The 21176-nt window shown below is 33.2% G+C and overlaps 1 protein-coding gene across 1 annotated transcript in view; it reads left to right on the top strand.

Moving 5' to 3' along the window:
- The window catches only part of dntt (deoxynucleotidyltransferase, terminal), a 203448-nt gene that overhangs the window by 54969 nt on the left and 127303 nt on the right, over nucleotides 1-21176 (top strand). The window contains exons 5-7 of the mRNA XM_073834512.1: nucleotides 1924-1995; nucleotides 2087-2210; nucleotides 17852-17984. Of these exons, the coding sequence (XP_073690613.1) occupies nucleotides 1924-1995; nucleotides 2087-2210; nucleotides 17852-17984 (329 nt within the window). The remainder of the gene's footprint in view (nucleotides 1-1923; nucleotides 1996-2086; nucleotides 2211-17851; nucleotides 17985-21176) is intronic.

The raw sequence follows: 21176 nt of genomic DNA, 5'->3' as shown, positions 1-21176 counted from the left end.
GTTGAAAGTTGTAGGATTACTGACAGCATGTACGGTAGTAAAACGTCAAATCGAAACATCTCTATATTGGCCTTCATATACCTAGTGCTTTCCATTTCCCTTTTGACAAAAATGAACTGGGAACAGCTTTCCACCAACTGCTTAAACAAAAACAGAGCTAAAATGATCATTCAGTCAACATTTTGTCTATTAAGTTAATTTAGAATTATGTTTGGAACGTTTTAAGCTTTTGTTTTTTAAAGTGTTTGATCAATTTAGCCTTGTCTAAAATAAAATGTATAGACATTAAACACTAGATGCATTTCACAATATTAATTTAAACATTTAACCTAGATAAATGTGTGCTGTTAGACGCATATCCAATCGTTCGTGTGGAGAGTGGAAGCCAAAGTGCGCTTTGCATGACATGGAAGCTCCAGCGCAATCACTTGCATTTTTTTCTTAATAACAGTGGAAACCTAAAATACGCCATCATTTTTGCTCATAAAGGTAAGAGTAATACATCATTCGGAACTGCAAAAGGTCTACTTTTATACATGTGCACTCACAATATCAACAAAACGTTGTGCTTTTGTAAAATAGCTAAAGAAAACAAACATGCACTTTTTGCCTATTTTTTTACTCTGATTGATCGATTTCATGAGACATCGTTGTTATTATTTTTTAACATGCATTCAAATATTTTTTCATGTTTATTTCGTGCTGCGTCATTGATTCACATGCAGCTTGATCTGAGGCGAATATATTTCTCTCACTACGAAGATTGTAAAAACACATTTCTTGTTTGTATTTTATCATAAAATTGACAGAATTTATAAGTTGAGACTTGCGTGCAACAAATAATGAATAGACTTGAAAACGTTAAATATTATTTCTAAGCATTTATACCATAAATAAAACAGCTTGTGAATACTCGCGTAACGTTATGTACTTAAGAGAAATTAACAAGTTAACCGAGTTGGAGCCCATAATGATGGGGCCTGTACGAATATTTTGCATATGGGCATGTCATTTCAAACCCATGTGACCCTGGACCACAAAACCAGTCATAAGGTTAAATTTGACAAAACTGAGATTTATACATCATATGCAAGCTCAATAAATAAGCTTTCTATTGATGTATGGTTTGTTAGGATAGGACAATATTTGGCCGAGATACATCTATTTGAAAATCAGGAATCTGAGGGTGCAAAAAAATCAAAATACTGAGAAAACCTCCTTTAAAGTTGTCCAAATTAGGTTCTTAACAATGCATATTACTAATCAAAAATTACATTTTGATAGGTTTACAGTAGGAATTTTACAAAAAATCTTCATGGAACATGAACTTTACTTAATTTCCTAATGATTTTTGGCATAAAAGAAAAATCTAAAATTTTGACCCATGCAATGTATTTTTGGCTATTGCCACAAATATACCCCAGCGACTTAAGACTGGTTTTGTGGTCCAGGGTCACCCATATGACGTACTTTTTCTGTGAAACACAGATGTTGAAGTGAAAATGGATTGATATGAAGATGATGATCCTCCAAATTTTCATCCCTGAGACTTTCTCTGATTAATCGCAAGTGTGTTTGATGGGAAAGTCAATCATTGCATCCACAATCACAGTGATAAATGTGAAAGCCACACACTCTGAATGTGATTAATACACAAATTGTGCTTCCCGCAGGCTGAGAGACTGTAAGACAGCAAATAAAGCATCTCTAGAACAGCGCCAGAGCAATGGGAGACAACGCAATGAGCATTTGATTAGACTTATTAAGCTGCAATTAACCAGGACACCTTGTGTGTGTGTGTGTGTGTGTGTGTGCAGATTATTTACAGTTAGCGTGTTTAATCATAATAGCTCATGAACACGCTGAGCTGGATTTAACAGTTTGTGTGGCACAGGCGTATCTGACATCTCTATATCTTCACAGGAGATCTTTGAATGCGGATCTTCCTCCAGAGTTGAAGAGATACTGAATGATGAGAGGTATCGGACTATGAAGGTAAAGTAAGTCTCTGGGGATTTCAGAGCTTAGCAGGTGGATAAGTGAGAGTGTGTGTGTTCATGTGTGTCTCTTCATGTCTGTGTTTCAGTTGTTCAGCAGTGTCTTTGGGGTCGGACCAAAAACGTCAGAGAACTGGTTCTGTAGAGGATTGCGGACGTTTGAACAGGTCTTGAGTGAACCCAGCATCAGACTGAACCGCATGCAGACCGCAGGTAAACACTGATGCTTGGACTTGAAAGGGAGATGTGTAAAGACAGCATCAGTTAAAGGCGTCCTATTATGCTCTTTTACAAAGTCTTTATTTTGTTTTGGAGGTGCACTAGAACATGCTCTCATGCTTGGTGGTTTGAAAAACGCATTATTTTTGACATAATTTACATTATTACAATAGCTTTCTCCCCAAACTGGTACAAATGGCTAGATAATTAACAAAATGTATTGTGATTGGTTAGCAGTCCCACTGTGTTGCAATTTACAATAACTTACACAATAACTCGCAATTGTGAGTTTATATATCGGAATTCTGACTTTGTTATTCATAATTGTGAGTTTATATATCAGAATTCTGACTTTGTTATTCGCAATTGTGAGTTTATATTTTGGAATTCTGACTTTATAACTCATAATTGTGAGTTTATATCTCGGAATTCTGACTTTGTAATTCACAATTGTGAGTTTATATCTCGGAATTCTGACTTTATAACTCGCAATTGTGAGTTTATATCTCAGAATTCTGACTTTATAATTCGCATTTGTGAGTTTATTTCTCTGAATTCTGATTTTGTAATTCACAATTGTGAGTTTATATCTCGGAATTCTGACTTTGTATTTGACAATTGTGAGTTTATATCTCAGAATTCTGACTTTATAATTCGCATTTGTGAGTTTATATCTCGGAATTCTGACTTTGTAATTCACAATTGTGAGTTTATATCTCGGAATTTTGACTTTGTATTTGACAATTGTGAGTTTATATCTCGGAATTCTGATTTTATAATTCGCAATTGTGAGTTTATATCTCGGAATTCTGACTTTGTAATTCACAATTGTGAGTTTATATCTCGGAATTCTGACTTTGTATTTGACAATTGTGAGTTTATATCTCGGAATTCTGATTTTATAATTCGCAATTGTGAGTTTATATCTCGGAATTCTGACTTTGTAATTCACAATTGTGAGTTTATATCTCGGAATTCTGACTTTGTATTTGACAATTGTGAGTTTATATCTCGGAATTCTGATTTTATAATTCGCAATTGTGAGTTTATATCTCGGAATTTTGACGTTATAACTCGCAATTGTGAGTTAATATCTCGGAATTTTGCTTTTATATCTCGTAATTGTGAGTTTATGTCTCAGAATTCTGACTTTATAATTTGCATTTGTGAGTTTATATCTCTGAATTCTGATTTTGTAACTCGCAATTGTGAGTTTATATCTCGGAATTCTGCTTTTATAATTTGCAATTGTGAGTTTATATCTCGGAATTCTGACTTTATAACTCGTAATTGTGAGTTTATATCTCGGAATTCTGACTTTGTAATTCGCATTTGTGAGTTTATTTCTCTGAATTCTGATTTTGTAATTCACAATTGTGAGTTTATATCTCGGAATTCTGACTTTGTATTTGACAATTGTGAGTTTATATCTCAGAATTCTGACTTTATAATTCGCATTTGTGAGTTTATATCTCGGAATTCTGACTTTGTAATTCACAATTGTGAGTTTATATCTCGGAATTTTGACTTTGTATTTGACAATTGTGAGTTTATATCTCGGAATTCTGATTTTATAATTCGCAATTGTGAGTTTATATCTCGGAATTCTGATTTTATAATTCGCAATTGTGAGTTTATATCTCGGAATTCTGACTTTGTAATTCACAATTGTGAGTTTATATCTCGGAATTCTGACTTTGTATTTGACAATTGTGAGTTTATATCTCGGAATTCTGATTTTATAATTCGCAATTGTGAGTTTATATCTCGGAATTCTGACTTTGTAATTCACAATTGTGAGTTTATATCTCGGAATTCTGACTTTGTATTTGACAATTGTGAGTTTATATCTCGGAATTCTGATTTTATAATTCGCAATTGTGAGTTTATATCTCGGAATTTTGACGTTATAACTCGCAATTGTGAGTTAATATCTCGGAATTTTGCTTTTATATCTCGTAATTGTGAGTTTATGTCTCAGAATTCTGACTTTATAATTTGCATTTGTGAGTTTATATCTCTGAATTCTGATTTTGTAACTCGCAATTGTGAGTTTATATCTCGGAATTCTGCTTTTATAATTCGCAATTGTGAGTTTATATCTCGGAATTCTGACTTTATAACTCGTAATTGTGAGTTTATATCTCGGAATTCTGACTTTGTAATTCGCATTTGTGAGTTTATTTCTCTGAATTCTGATTTTGTAATTCACAATTGTGAGTTTATATCTCGGAATTCTGACTTTGTATTTGACAATTGTGAGTTTATATCTCAGAATTCTGACTTTATAATTCGCATTTGTGAGTTTATATCTCGGAATTCTGACTTTGTAATTCACAATTGTGAGTTTATATCTCGGAATTTTGACTTTGTATTTGACAATTGTGAGTTTATATCTCGGAATTCTGACTTTGTATTTGACAATTGTGAGTTTATATCTCAGAATTCTGACTTTATAATTCGCATTTGTGAGTTTATATCTCGGAATTCTGACTTTGTAATTCACAATTGTGAGTTTATATCTCGGAATTTTGACTTTGTATTTGACAATTGTGAGTTTATATCTCGGAATTCTGATTTTATAATTCGCAATTGTGAGTTTATATCTCGGAATTCTGATTTTATAATTCGCAATTGTGAGTTTATATCTCGGAATTCTGACTTTGTAATTCACAATTGTGAGTTTATATCTCGGAATTCTGACTTTGTATTTGACAATTGTGAGTTTATATCTCGGAATTCTGATTTTATAATTCGCAATTGTGAGTTTATATCTCGGAATTCTGACTTTGTAATTCACAATTGTGAGTTTATATCTCGGAATTCTGACTTTGTATTTGACAATTGTGAGTTTATATCTCGGAATTCTGATTTTATAATTCGCAATTGTGAGTTTATATCTCGGAATTTTGACGTTATAACTCGCAATTGTGAGTTAATATCTCGGAATTTTGCTTTTATATCTCGTAATTGTGAGTTTATGTCTCAGAATTCTGACTTTATAATTTGCATTTGTGAGTTTATATCTCTGAATTCTGATTTTGTAACTCGCAATTGTGAGTTTATATCTCGGAATTCTGCTTTTATAATTCGCAATTGTGAGTTTATATCTCGGAATTCTGACTTTATAACTCGTAATTGTGAGTTTATATCTCGGAATTCTGACTTTGTAATTCGCATTTGTGAGTTTATTTCTCTGAATTCTGATTTTGTAATTCACAATTGTGAGTTTATATCTCGGAATTCTGACTTTGTATTTGACAATTGTGAGTTTATATCTCAGAATTCTGACTTTATAATTCGCATTTGTGAGTTTATATCTCGGAATTCTGACTTTGTAATTCACAATTGTGAGTTTATATCTCGGAATTTTGACTTTGTATTTGACAATTGTGAGTTTATATCTCGGAATTCTGATTTTATAATTCGCAATTGTGAGTTTATATCTCGGAATTCTGATTTTATAATTCGCAATTGTGAGTTTATATCTCGGAATTCTGACTTTGTAATTCACAATTGTGAGTTTATATCTCGGAATTCTGACTTTGTATTTGACAATTGTGAGTTTATATCTCGGAATTCTGATTTTATAATTCGCAATTGTGAGTTTATATCTCGGAATTTTGACGTTATAACTCGCAATTGTGAGTTAATATCTCGGAATTTTGCTTTTATATCTCGTAATTGTGAGTTTATGTCTCAGAATTCTGACTTTATAATTTGCATTTGTGAGTTTATATCTCTGAATTCTGATTTTGTAATTCACAATTGTGAGTTTATATCTCAGAATTCTGACTTTATAACTCGCAATTGTGCGTTAATATCTCGGAATTCTGCTTTTATATCTCGTAATTGTGAGTTTATGTCTCAGAATTCTGACTTTATAATTTGCATTTGTGAGTTTATATCTCTGAATTCTGATTTTGTAATTCACAATTGTGAGTTTATATCTCGGAATTCTGACTTTATAACTCGCAATTGTGCGTTAATATCTCGGAATTCTGCTTTTATATCTCGTAATTGTGAGTTTATGTCTCAGAATTCTGACTTTATAATTTGCATTTGTGAGTTTATATCTCTGAATTCTGATTTTGTAACTCGCAATTGTGAGTTTATATCTCGGAATTCTGCTTTTATATCTCGTAATTGTGAGTTTATATCTCAGAATTCTGACTTTATAATTCGCATTTGTGAGTTTATTTCTCTGAATTCTGATTTTGTAATTCACAATTGTGAGTTTATATCTCTGAATTCTGACTTTATAACTCGCAATTGTGAGTTTATATCTCGGAATTCTGACTTTATAACTCGCAATTGTGAGTTTATATCTCGGAATTCTGACGTTATAACTCGCAATTGTGAGTTAATATCTCGGAATTTTGCTTTTATATCTCGTAATTGTGAGTTTATGTCTCAGAATTCTGACTTTATAATTTGCATTTGTGAGTTTATATCTCTGAATTCTGACTTTGTAACTCGCAATTTTGAGTTTATTAAAGTCACAATTGCGAGTTTATATCTAGGAATTCTGACTTTAGTTCTCAGAATTGCAAGTTTATATCGCGTGTATCATGCAATTCTGAAAAAAAAAAGTCAGGATTGTGAGATAAGACAACTTTTAAAAACTTTTGTTCAGTGGCTAAAACAGGCTTCTATATTTAATTCATATTTAAATGAATAAAAATACTAAAACATGCTTGATAAAAATACATATTGAATCGACAGCTCAAAATTATTATAATGTAGAATTGCACTCCAGAAATACCGTGTTTTTACCATGCACTACAGTACTCACCAGAGTATGTGTCTAAAACAACATTGTTTTGCCGTAGTTTATACTGCTTTCACAGAAGAGTGACTTTTTCTAGAAGTATATGAATGTTTTTAAGCCAGACCTCCCTCTCTTTCTCTGTGAGTAAAAACACAGTGTAGACGTGATGAATGTTCCTGCCAAACCACACTCATCATTTGCTGGTCATTTTTATGCAGCTGTCGGCCTCTGACGGTGTGTGTCTGGGACCGAGGGCCCCTGCGCCGCTGAAAATCACACTGTTTATCGTTTGTACTGCGCTTCAGTCTTCCCTCCCGTCACCTTCGGGAGCGTCGAACGCAAAACCCCTCGGAATATAAATACGCTTATCGATGATTCTGGTTTCATGTGGAGCGTCACGTATTAAATCCCTCCCGGGAGGAGGAAGGAGGTGGGGGAATGGTAACTGTTTCGGTTGTTTTACATTCAGAGCTCATCAATCAGGCTGGGAAAAGGCCAGCCGTGTTCCCGCTGTCATCTTATTTATGAATTATGATATGATTTTATTGTTAGCGTTTAATGCGATTACCTCATCTGACCCGTTGTTTTATGGCCTCGAGGGTTAATGTGGATTTATGATGGAGGGTCGTGTTGTTAATTACTGATTGTTCAGGAAAACCTACTGTAAGTTTAATGAGGCAGAGATTGTTTCCTAGCTCTCATCGCTAGTATTTTTCAGACGTCAGGCCTCGTAATTTTCCACCGCTGTCTTCAGGCGCTCATTTACGACCTGCTGATCTATAAACAACATGCTGGCTTCAAACAATTATGCAGATCTGGCTCGGGAGATTTTCAGTCGGGTGAGAGGCGGATCAGACGCTCTCCTGTTGGAAAAGGTCTCGGCTTTCATAGTGATTTCTCTGGCTGTGCGCTTCTGATGTGTTTGTTTTCAAGTTCAAACATATGTTTTGTGTAAAGGATGAAAACTTCAGTCAGTGACATAAAATATATGATGCTTTTCTTATAGCTGCATGCATCAGTCTCCACTTATGAAGTGTTATAAAAGGCATAGGCTTGATTTTTGCCATTGGTGGAGACACAACAACACACTAAAGCCTCGTTCAGACTGTCAGCCCAAATCCGATTTGTATGCAAATCCGATTGAAATCCGATCATATTTAGGTAGTCTGAACAGCAACGAACTACATGAAATCTGATTTGGTCAAATCCGTTTCGAGCTTCATTCGTATGTGGTTTGGAATCCTATTCAAATCGGATTTCTGCTTTTTCACGTTTTCATGCCACATAAAACGTAAACACGTCAGACGTTTTTGTGGAAAACATAACAAAAGTCTTTGCAGAAACAAGCTTGTGTTGCGAACTGCAAATCAAGCGGGAAAAGACAATATACAGCTAGTATACGCACCTCTTTGAGTTTTGATACCAGTAGAGACGGCAGCACAGAATAATGTCGCACATTCCAGCTTCCTGCGTTTCTGCCGCTGCTTTAGAAGACAAAATATAATCCAGCGCGACGGCAACGTTGTCATATCGCAAGACAGCATCTATATTGCAAACTGTAATGCTGTTATTGTTTTTAGCGTTGGCATAATAATGCAACGGCATTGCCATAGAAACCAACGCACATTCCGTAAAACGAAAGAACGCTTATGGACACACAAATCGGATTTGAACAGTTGCGATATGACTGTGTGGACAGTCAGTTGTTCAAATCTGATTCCATCCAGATCTAGACAAAATCGGATTTGGGCTGACAGTCTGAACGAGGCTTAAAGACATTTAATTGACCATATGCACGGATTGCTTTCTTGTTTAGACGAGTCATTTCCGGTCAACTGTAATGTGCCATAATAGGAGTGTCCTTTGCTCGTTTTCTCTACATAATCCATTCACAATCGAAGAAAGTTTTGTTTGTCTAAGAGGACCAAACGTCCATGTATACCATTTCAAGAATGACAAACTTGAGTTTAAAACAATACGTGAGTAAATCGGCTAAATATTCGTGAGTCATTGCTATGACTGACAGTAATAACTCGACGAAACATCTGACAAGCTGATGGCAAAAAAAAGAGTCGTGCATTAAATGATTCAGACTAAATTCAGACTAACAAAACCACAGCAGTAACAAGTTTGTGTTGGTTAAATATAGGCTATTTAATAGCTTTTACAGTTCAAGATAAAGCTTAAGATTTCGTTAAATTATATAAAATATTTCAAATTCATATTGATTCATGTTGAGTGCATTATTTAATTCTTATACCATTAATATTTAACTTATTTAATTTTAGTGAACTGTATATAAGTATTTAAATAATTCACCCTTATAGGCTGTTTGTGTCTGAGCTTATTCATTTATTTATTTTAATGACTTTCTGCACTTGCTATACTATATACTTCAGTGTGGTAAAAGTACTACAATTTATTATATTAGTCATTTTATAATAAATCGAAAAGCAAGACGTCCTGAAAAAAAAAAAAACTAGGGAGTTGAAATGGCAGCTGCAGCCAATGATTGATCCTCTGCTGCCATCTTCTGGTTATATTGTTAATTTCATGTCATTTTCAAAGTCAAAGTCAAGTCAAAGTCAACCTTATTGTCAATTCTGCCATATATACCGGACATACAGAGAATTGAAATTGCGTTACTCTCAGACCCTAGGTGCATACATGTAACATTAATTACAAAAGGTATTAAAAAATACAAATAAATACAATTATACATATAATATATAAAAACAATATACAGTCGTGGCCAAAAGTTTTGAGAATTACATAAATATTGGAAATTGGAAAAGTTGCTGCTTAAGTTTTTATAATAGCGATTTGCATATACTCCAGAATGTTATGAAGAGTGATCAGATTAATTGCATAGTCCTTCTTTGCCATGAAAATTAACTTAATCCCGAAAAAAAAACTTTCCACTGCATTGTTAAGAAGGCTTCAGGGCGTCCAAGAAAGTCCAGCAAGCGCCAGGATGGTCTCCTAAAGAGGATTGAGCTGCGGGATCGGAGTGGCACCAGTGCAGAGCTTGCTCAGGAATGGCAGCAGGCAGGTGTGAGCGCATCTGAACACACAGTGAGGCCAAGACTTTTGGAAGATGGCCTGGTGTCAAGAAGGGCAGCAAAGAAGCCACTTCTCTCCAAAAAAAACATCAGGGACAGATTGATCTTCTGCAAAAAGTCTGGCGAATGGACTGCTGAGGACTGGGGCAAAGTCATATTCTCAGATGAAGCCTCTTTCCGATTGTTTGGGGCATCTGGAAAAAGGTTTGTCCGGAGAAGAAAAGGTGAGCGCTACCATCAGTCCTGTGTCATGCCAACAGTAAAGCATCCTGAGACCATTCATGTCTGGGGTTGCTTCTCATCCAAGGGAGTGGGCTTACTCACAATTTTGCCCAAAAACACAGCCATGAATAAAGAATGGTACCAAAACACCCTCCAACAGCAACTTCTTCCAACAATCCAACAACAGTTTGGTGAAGAACAATGCATTTTCCAGCACGATGGAGCACCGTGCCATAAGGCAAAAGTGAGAACTAAGTGGCTCGGGAACCAAAACGTTGACATTTTGGGTCCATGGCCTGGAAACTCCCCAGATCTTAAAACTTGTGGTCAATCCTCAAGAGGCGGGTGGACAAACAAAAACCCACTAATTCTGACAAACTCCAAGAAGTGTTTATGAAAGAATGGGTTGCTATCAGTCAGGATTTGGCCCAGAAGTTGATTGAGAGCATGCCCAGTCGAATTGCAGAGGTCCTGAAAAAGAAGGGCCAACACTGCAAATACTGACTCTTTGCATAAATGTCATGTAATGGTCGATAAAAGCCTTTGAAACGTATGAAGTGCTTGTAATTATATTTCAGTACATCACAGAAACAACTGAAACAAAGCAGTTTAGCAGTAAACTTTGTGAAAACTAATATTTGTGTCATTCTCAAAACTTTTGGCCACGACTGTACAAGGATACATGGCAGAGAGTGCAAACCAGACAGAGTAGTGCAAATGCAAAAAAGAATATGGTGCAAAAGGAGCTTATAAGTGTAAGTGTAATATCATATTGTATCATATCATATCATATTGTGTAATATTTTCATGTCATTTTCATCTTAAAAAGACGTTTTCCATGAAAATAATTTTTTTTCCGTGTCGTCATGGCAGTAAATTCCTGTTAAATTGACCCAAGCCCTGCTAGCATGGAAATTGGTGTATAAGCACAATTTTTCACCCGACAGCTATTTCATATGGAATAACAAAGAGATATTATTTAAAAACAAATCTTAATTCTATCATACTTGGTTCAGAGAAGGTATTATTTTAGTAATTCTCATGGGTGCGTGTTGTCATATACTGAATTTTAAAAAAAAATTTCAATAACCAATTAAACCAAAAGAATTTGCTATTGTTATTGACACAGTACTTCTAAGAAACTATATTTCAGAAGCAATCAACATGGTTAACCCTTGTTCACTGAAAAGTTGATGTTTTAAAACAACAGTGCAGTAATAAGATTTTAAGGGATGCTTTTGTTCTGTGTTTTTAACTGCAGCAAGATTTTTGGTCTTCTTTATTTGGTTAAAGCATGGAAATAAGTTTTGTTATGATAACAAAATTATAGAAGTGTCTTACTAAATACGTAATAGAATTTATCCTGCTTAGCATGTTTTGGTAAGATTTAAGCTTAATATTTCATATACCTGTGAATTTTGTGGTCAAGAAAAATAAAACATTTTGCATATTTTTTTTTTCATTGTATTTACTCAAGATTATTTTGGAAAGATCTGGAATTCTATATTAACAAAAAAATGGAATGTATGATAGAAATTTGTATATTTGATGTGCTTTTTTATACAGAAAATGAAAATGTGAAATTTAAAGAACAAGACATTATGCATTTGTTTTATTTATTAGGAAAATTCCATATACATAAGAAAAAGTGGGCTTTTCCCCATTTTATTAATCACTTTAAATTGTATGTAAATCTCTTGGAACAAACAAAAACAAAAAGCACTGAAAACATGTCATGCTCTGAAAGAATTGAAATTTATGTAATTTTCTTTCTTTCTTATTTCTATTTTCGTTTCTTCTTTTTCTCTGGCAGCTAATGTTAATTTGACATGGATATGTAATACCTCTTGTTCTTGTGGCATTTAATTAAAATAGCAAGAAAAGATTGTTAGGAAAGATTTGTAGTGGCTGTATATTCTATGCTCTTAAAAATCCAGTAATGTCCAACTTTGGAAACTATAGATCTCTCCTTAAATATGAGAGCAGTGGTCAAGAGGTCAAAAAACTGATTAATGAGCTCATCCAAATTTCACAAAAATCTTATGAACATAGTTAGAATATAAATCAGACATTGAAGTGATTTGCTTTTTTTGTCACTCTTCTGAGGAAGATTTATTCACTTGTTTTGCACACAAACAGAAACATTTTGTCCCGACTGTTAAAAAATGTTTATCTGAGTGACTTTTCTTTCTGTTTTAGTGATGTTGCTAAATTTCATATACATAAACAAAAATCTGTCTCTTTCTTTATTCAGAGTTGATTTAGTCAAGTATATGGAAACTATACAAAGTTATGTTAACCCTAAATGATCTCTATCCATCCTAAGTGTCCTCTCAAGTTGAGAAAAACAATCCTTACTATATTTAAACAATGGTAATCTCAAATTAACCATGCTTTTGCTACACTAACTATAGTTTAACCATAGTATTTGTAGTAAAAATGTGGTGTGGTTATATATTATAAAAACGTGTTTATAAAAACGTGTTTATACCAAGGTTAATTTAGTTTTGCTTTTTAAAATTCGTTTTATTTTGATATAGTTTTCAAATTTTCAATAAAATTTAGTTAGGTTTTTATTAGTTTCATTAACAATTTTGTTAGTTTTAATTTAGTTTCTATTTTGTGAACACATTTCTATTTAGTTTTTATATAGTTTAGTTTTAGTTTTAGTTTTTTTGGAGATCAAACAGAGATCACGTTTTCCTCGCAATTCTAAACTAAGCGAAATAATGTGAGACAAAATATCAATTACTGCAGTATATTTAAAAGTGTTTAATTCATTTAAATTAATTATTATTTTTAATAATTTAATACATAATATTTGTATTTGTAATAGATTTAATGCAGGTGCTGTTCAGGTCGCTGTTTTTTTTTTCCGCCATGGGATGAGAACGTAATTATTACGAAAACGATTATTTATTTTTGATAATTATTATTTTATTTCAGTTAGTTTTTCAATAAAAGTTGTTAGTTTCGTTTCGTTCTAGTTTTTCATTTATTTTTACGTTTTTATTTTATTTCAGTTTACGAAAATGTTTTCTGATCAATAGTTTTCGTCTTAGTTTTAGTTTTCGTTTACGAAAATAACCTTGGTTTATATACTACACTTTAAAAAAAAAGGTTAATTTTCTTTGTGGATTTGTATTTGGTGTTGTGTTTATTTATTTCTATTTTATATTTTCTATTTTATATTAACTGCATTGCCTTGTGGTTTGATGTTTTGTACTGTTGAATAAAAAAGAATCTGAAAAAAAATGCTCCTGATGTGAATCAAATGAATCGCGATCCGTGATCCGCGCTCCGAATTTCTGATCTGAATCACAAAAGACACAAAAATGATTTGCGAAACTGCTCCAACGTTGCGATCTAAATGAAATGATTCATTTAAGGACTCGGTCTGAAGTTCCGATCCAAATCAAACGATTCGCGATCCTCATTGTCCGGATCTGAATAATGATTTCCAAACCATTTCAGAACCGGACTTCGGAGCGCGGAGCGCAAATTATTCAGTTCGCGAAATGATTTCCAAATCCGCTTCCGAACTTCCGATCTGAATAAACGATTCAGGAACAAACTATCAAAGTTCCGATCTAAATCAAATGATTTGCGATCCGCAAAGTTTCGATCAAATGATTCGCGATCCGCGATTCGATTGCATCACTTCGAAACAGTGAATCATTTTGCGACCCAAGGGTTTAACTGATTCAGAGTTTCAAAAAGCTCCGTTTCGCTCATCGCTCCTCGTGCTTTTTAAAATCATTACAAGCGGTATTAAAATTTTGATCTGGTTTTTACTAGTGAATCGCGTGATCGGAGTCACGAGGTTGAATCAATCGGATCGGTTCCAGCGTTAAATGACTCACTCAACTGAATCGGTTCATCTGTTCCTCTGCTTTTCGCGTCTTTAGCCATGTTTACACCACGCTGTCACTACCACTGGCTAGCTCGTTAGTTTTATTAGATTAACTGAAATAAGCCATACAAAATATGGTGTTTACAAACAAAATGATCCATATTTCCATTCCAAACATAACATCCAACAGGAATCCACGAACATATTCAGGTGAGGTAACCGGTTTACTGCTAGCTAGTGAAAACACACCGTTAAAATAACGAGCTGTGCCTCAAAATACACGTTAGATGAAAACATTGTGCATTATGATCGTGTTTGTAGCTTTATTAAATATATTTTAAATGGTTTGAGCACGGTAGTTTACTTGGTGACGGTTCAATAATTAGTTGAAAGCATCCAGTCATCTCATACCATTGGAGTGAATGTTACATTTATCTGGATATATTGTAATAAATATATGAGAAAGTATTGTTGTATCTGATTGTATTAGTCTATATAATAGTTTAAGAATGTGGAGACTGATTGATGGATCTCTCATCACGATTTTGGGTGATGCAAGTTTAACATTTGCATTTATGCATTTGGTAGACACTTTTATCCAAAGCAACTTTAAAGTGCACTCAAGTCTGTCACTCAAGGTGCTTTATCACTAAAAGTCATTTTCTCTATGGAGAGAATTAATGGGTTTTTTATTTCTGGAACCTGTCGGTTGTGCTCTACTAGGTGTGACAGCTGCACAAGGGAAGAAGTTCACAATATTAGAAAGCAGATCAAAAAAGCAAAGATAAAAACCTCTACCTCTAGGCTGACAAAGAAATATTTCAGTGGTAGTACCTTTTTTTGTATTGTGCATGTGACATTATGTACATTAAAGGAATAGTTCACCAGAAATGAAAATCTGCAGAAATGTGTGCACCCTCAGTCCATCCAAGATGTAGATGAGTTTGTTTCTTCATTAGATTTGGAGGAATGTAGTTTTACATCACATGTTCACCAATAGATCCTCTGCAGTGAATGACTCACAATTTATATTATTTATATCACACAATTTGAACTTTTTTCACACACTTGTTTATACCCTTAAATTTTGTGACTTTAAATCTCATAGTTTTGACTTTTTTCATGCAAATACTAGTTTATACATCAGAATTTTGACTTAGAAATGTAGTTTGTGTCTCACAATTTGAACATTTCTTCTTTCTTGCAAGTTTATATCTCACAATTTGGTCTTCTGAAACTGTTTATATTTAACAATTCAGAGTTTTCTTCCAAAAAATGTGAGATTATATCTCACAACTTGCATATTTCATCTCAGAAATAAGAGCTACGTCACAAAGTGGACTTTTTTTCTGAGAAATGTAAGTTTATATTACAATTTGGAGTTTTCTTTTCAAAAATGCAAGTTTTTATCTGATCATTTGGATAATTCCTCTCAGAAATGTGAGTTTATAGCATAATTTGGTCATTTATAATGTTAATTTTGGAAGTTTATATCTCAAAATTTTACTATTCTTCTCAAAAGTGCAAGTTTATATTTTAAATTTTGGGGTTTTAAAACTCAGAATTGTGAGAAATTTGGAGTTTTCTTCTAAAAAATGTAAGTTTTTATCACACAAATTGGACATTTTATCTCAGAAATGCGAAAAAGTGTTATATTACAAATAAAATGCAAGTTTTTATCTGATAATTTGGATATTTCTTTTCAGAAATAAGTTTCTATCACAATTTGGGCTTTTTCTCTCAAAAATGCAAGTTTATATCTCAAAATTTGGCTTTTCTTCGCAAAAATGCAAGTTTATATTTCACAATTCAGAGTTTTTTTCTTAAAAATGTAAGTTTTTATCTGATCATTTGGATAATTCCTCTCAGAAATGTGAGTTTATAGCATAAGTTGGACATTTATAATGTTAATTTTGGAAGTTTATATCTCAAAATTTTACTATTCTTCTCAAAAGTGCAAGTTTTTTTAAATTTTTGGGTTTTAAAACTCAGAATTGTGAGAAAAAGACTTACATTTCTCACAATTTGGAGTTTTCTTCTAAAAAATGTAAGTTTTTATCACACAATTTGGACATTTTATCTCAGAAATGGGAGTTTATATTTCACAATTTGGTCTTTTCTTCTCGGAAATGTAAGATTATATCTAAATTTGACTTTTCTTTTCAAAATGGCAAGTTTATATCTCACAATTTAGAGTTTACTTCCAAATGATCAGATAAAAACATATTGCATTTTTGAAAAGAAAACTCCAAATTGTAATATAACACAATTCTCAGGGAAAAAGTGTTATATTACAAATAAAATGCAAGTTTTTATCTGATAATTTGGATATTTCTTTTCAGAAATAAGTTTATATCACAATTTGGGCTTTTTCTCTCAAAAATGCAAGTTTATATCTCAAAGTTTGGCTTTTCTTCTCAAAAATGTAAGTTTTTATCTGATCATTTGGATAATTCCTCTCAGAAATGTGAGTTTATAGCATAAGTTGGACATTTATAATGTTAATTTTGGAAGTTTATATCTCAAAATTTTACTATTCTTCTCAAAAGTGCAAGTTTATATTTTAAATTTTGGCTTTTCTTCTCAAAAATTCAAGTTTATGTTTTACAATTTGGTCTTTTCTTCTCAAAATTGCAAGTTTATATCTCACAATTCAGAGTTTTCTTCTTAAAAATGTAAGTTATTATCAAACAATTTGGAATTTTATCTCAGAAATGAGAGTTTATGTCACAATTTGGGCTTTTTCTCTCAAAAATGCAAGTTTATATCTCAAAATTTGGCTTTTCTTCTCAAAAATTCAAGTTTATGTTTTACAATTTGGTCTTTTCTTCTCAAAATTGCAAGTTTATATCTCACAATTCAGAGTTTTCTTCTTAAAAATGTAAGTTATTATCAAACAATTTGGAATTTTATCTCAGAAATGAGAGTTTATGTCACAATTTTGAGTTTTTTTTTTCTGACAAATGTAAGTTCCTATCACAGTTTGGGGTTTTTTTTCTCCAAAATGCATGTTTATATCTAATAATTCAGACATTTCATCTCAGAAATTAGTGTTTGTATCACAATTTTGATGGTTCTTCCTTTATACCTCAAAATTTGGAATTAAAGGAATAGTTCACCAAAAATAAAAATCTGCATAAAATGCGCTCACTTCCCACATCCAAGATGTAGATGAGTTTGTTTCTTAATCAGAATTGGAGAAATGTAGTTTTACATTACATGTTCACCAATGGATCCTCTGGAGTGAATGGGTGCCGTCAGAATGACAGTCCAAACAGCTGATAAAAACAACACAATAATCCAGAAGTAATCCACACCACTCCAGTCCATCAGGTATCATCTTGAGAAGACAAAAGCTGAAACAAATCCATCATTAAGACATTTTTGTCTAAAATTGCAAAATCTAAAGTCTATAATCTATAATAACGCTTCCTCCAGTGAAAAAGTGGTCTGGTCTGAATCAGAGAATCAGCTCTAAACAAATATGTGGCTGGATTTTGATGTGAGAGACAACAGGAGATGGACTTTTTCACTGGAGGAAGCGTTATTGCTTGTGGATTGTGATGTTTTTTTCGGCTGTTTGGACTCTTGAATGGTGCATTTCTCCACATTTAGCGGGTTTTTTCCAGGCAAACATCTCTCACTCAGGTTTTCTTCAGACAGTTTAAAAGTCTAGTTTGTGCAACAGTTTGTCATGCAATCTTTTATTCATCCGTTCTCATCGCAGGTTTCTTGTTTTATGAGGACATCAGTAAGCCGGTGAGCAGGACAGAGGCCAGTGCTCTGAAGATTATAGTGGAGGAAGCTGTTATCTGTGTCAACCCGTCCGCCACCGTCAGCATTACAGGAGGATTCCGCAGGTAAACCGTCAAGAATACTGCTTTGTGCCTGTTCATGTTAGTTCAGGAGTGTGATCTAAAGAAAAACATCTAAAGAAAATGTATTGCTCACAGTTTGTTCTTTTATACGAGTCAATAGTTGATATATACTGTAGTGAGAGTATAGAACTGTAAAGCTAATATGGATTACAGGGCTCTACGCTTACTTTTCCTACTTAAAAGATTCAGGAGCACCTTCTAATCAATAATCCAAAAATCTGATCTAAGTTTTGCCTTCCTATTACAAGGTGATATTTGACTCCTTAAAGTGATTCACAGGGGTTTTTCTTTTCCTTTGTAGTCGAATTTTTGGTCTTTTTTTTAAAGCTTTTTAAAATTTCTAATTAAAGCAACAGAATAAGAAGTTACCAACCAAATGAAATAAGTATTAACTAAATTAATTTGTACTAGAGAAGTGGCACAGAAGAACACAAAAGTGTCTTGTTGGTGTATTTTCATATGTTTAATGAGGCTCAGAGGTGGCATGAGTGCAATGAAAATCATAAATTCATGTTGAGATTAAAGGATAACTATTGCCAAAATGCAACCTGGGCTGTTTTTTTTTTTACTGTAAACTAGTCAAACTTATATCTAAAAGCGTAATTACGACAAACGAGCCGTTTTTGAGATTGACCGTGATTTAGTTTTGTGGTCAATGGCTGGTGAATGGGAGTACTAGGGGCATAACTTTGAGAGCATCAAAATCCATATTTTTATAACACTAAGAAGGCTCGACACACCATGACACTTTGCTGGAAGTATCGCCTGGGTCTCTACACATGAACTCCAGCATTGAGAACATTGTTCATGTACACAGAGTTTACTAAAAAGAACGTTTTTGAACAACTCACTTTCACTGTTTGGGTTTCCGCTCGCAGCCGTCTTGCCAGTCAAGAAGTGTCGATCTCCGAATGCGAATGATTGGACTCCACAGGACGAAATATTAGGCTTATATGAGGCTCTTTTTACAACTAGAAGGTTAATATTGTTTTTCACTTGCGACAAAACAACGAATTAGCCGTGCATTTATATGGAAATATGCTTTAGGAGCTATCCATCCTCGCATTCGGAGATCGACACTTCTTGACTGGCAAGACGGCCGCGAGCGGAAACTCAAACAGTGAAAGTGAGTTGTTCAAAAACTTTCTTTTTAGTAAACTCTGTGTACACAAACAATGTTCTCAATGCTGGAGTTCATGTGTAGAGACCCAGGCGATACTTCGAGCAAAGTTTCATGGTGTGTTGAGCCTTCTTAGTGTTGTCAAAATATCGATTTTGATGCGCTCAAAGTTATGCCCCTAGTACTCCCATTCACCGGCCATTGACCACAAAACGAAATCACGGTCAATCTCAAAAACGGCTCGTTTGTCGTAATTATGCTTTTAGATATAAGTTTGTCTCGTTTACAGTAAAAAAAAAAAAAAAAAAACAGCCCAGGTTGCATTTTGGCAATAGTTATCCTTTAATGTTTTAAATATAACATTTTGAAAACAAAAATATTCAATTATTTAAATAACCGAAAAGATACTTTAACCCTTATGCGGTCTTCGGGGTATTTTTTACCCCAAAGGCGTTTGGAAAAATTTAAAAAATGTTCTCTTTGTCCAAGAGACATGAGACTCTGTAAAACTGTAAACACTTTGTAGATCTACAAAAAAAAAAAAAAAATTGGATTGATAGCATGATTTTATCTTGGTGTAGAAAAAAAACTCACACTCGTGGTCTTTGGGGTCTCTGGAGACCCCAGGCAACAAAATGCAATTTTTGTTATAAAATAACAGTTAAAAAAACAAAACAACTGTTATTTTCCTGTTTATTAATGTTTTTACTCCTCATGTGTGCAGTTTTTGGAGGATTTAGGATATTTTTTAAATATATATAAATTAATAAACAAATATTTTGTATAGGTTTTTACACAAAAACAGCTTTTTTTGTAAAATTCCCTTTTATAAAAACCTCACATGACTAACTTTCATTCATGTAGATAAAATGGATAATTTCACATGGTTTAGTGTAAGATTTTTGCCCATCTTTTGGAAAATCCAGTTTTAAACGTAAAAAAAATACTTTTACCAGTAGGTGGCTGCAGAGCGCCACTATATGCTTTTTGCTATTTGACCACCTGAAAGATGTCTTTTCACAAGTTTTTTCAGTTGAGTTCATATCTACATATCATGAAACACACAGGACTACATTTGGAGACCATAAAAACTGCTCTCTTATAATTTGTCAAATAAAAAGTAAAAAAGATGTTGTTGTTGCATTCTTATGTTCATGTTTTGTACTGCAACTCAATATGGAATAGAACTGGTTTTGTTTAAGTACAAAAAATGCTTAACTTTGTCAAAAAAGTATTTTTTATCGTAATAATTGTGATTTCATAATATGTAGATATGAATTCAACTGAAAAAACTTGTGAAAAGATATCTTATTGTTGGTCAAATAGCAATTAGTCAATAGTAGTGCTCTGCAGCCATCTAGTGGTAAAAGTTATATTTTTTTACTTTTAAAACGGCATTTTCCAAAAAATGGGCAAAAATCTTACACTAAACCATATCAAATTATCCATGCTATCCCCATGAATGAAAGTTTAAAATGTGGGTATTTTATAAAGTCAATTTTACATAAAAAGCTGTTTTTGCATATAAACCTATTAAAAATATATATTTATTTAATAATTTATATATATTTAAAAAATAGCATAAAAACTGCGAAAACTGCACAAATGTGGAGTAAAAACATTAATAAACAGGAAAAACTTTTTTTGTTTTTTTTGTTACCTTTTATTTTGTTACAAAATTTAAGTTTTGTTGCCTGGGGTCTCTAGAGACCCCAAAGACCATGAGTGTGATTCCAAAACGAAGACCGCATAAGGGTTAAAAATGAAACTGTATCTGCCAGTAGGTGGCGGTAAGCCACTGATTTAATTACTGAATCATTCATTCATTTGATTCTTTCGAACGGCTGATTCATTCAGGAATAAAACATGAATGGGAAATTAAATCATTGACTCACTAGATTCGTTTAAAAATGCACGTTCATTCATAACAACGCTCTTTGAATGGAGATGCGCAGTGGCTCAGTTGTGACTTGTTTCAGACCATTTTTGAAGACGAAATAGAGCAAAATCAGGCAATAGTGTTATAGTCAGACAGTGTAAGTCACTTAATATTC

This window comes from Garra rufa, chromosome 2 (assembly GCF_049309525.1).
Source record: "Garra rufa chromosome 2, GarRuf1.0, whole genome shotgun sequence".
Lineage (NCBI taxonomy): Eukaryota > Metazoa > Chordata > Actinopteri > Cypriniformes > Cyprinidae > Garra > Garra rufa.
Note: the sequence above shows the minus strand (reverse complement) of the source record. Positions and strands in the feature narration are given on the sequence as shown.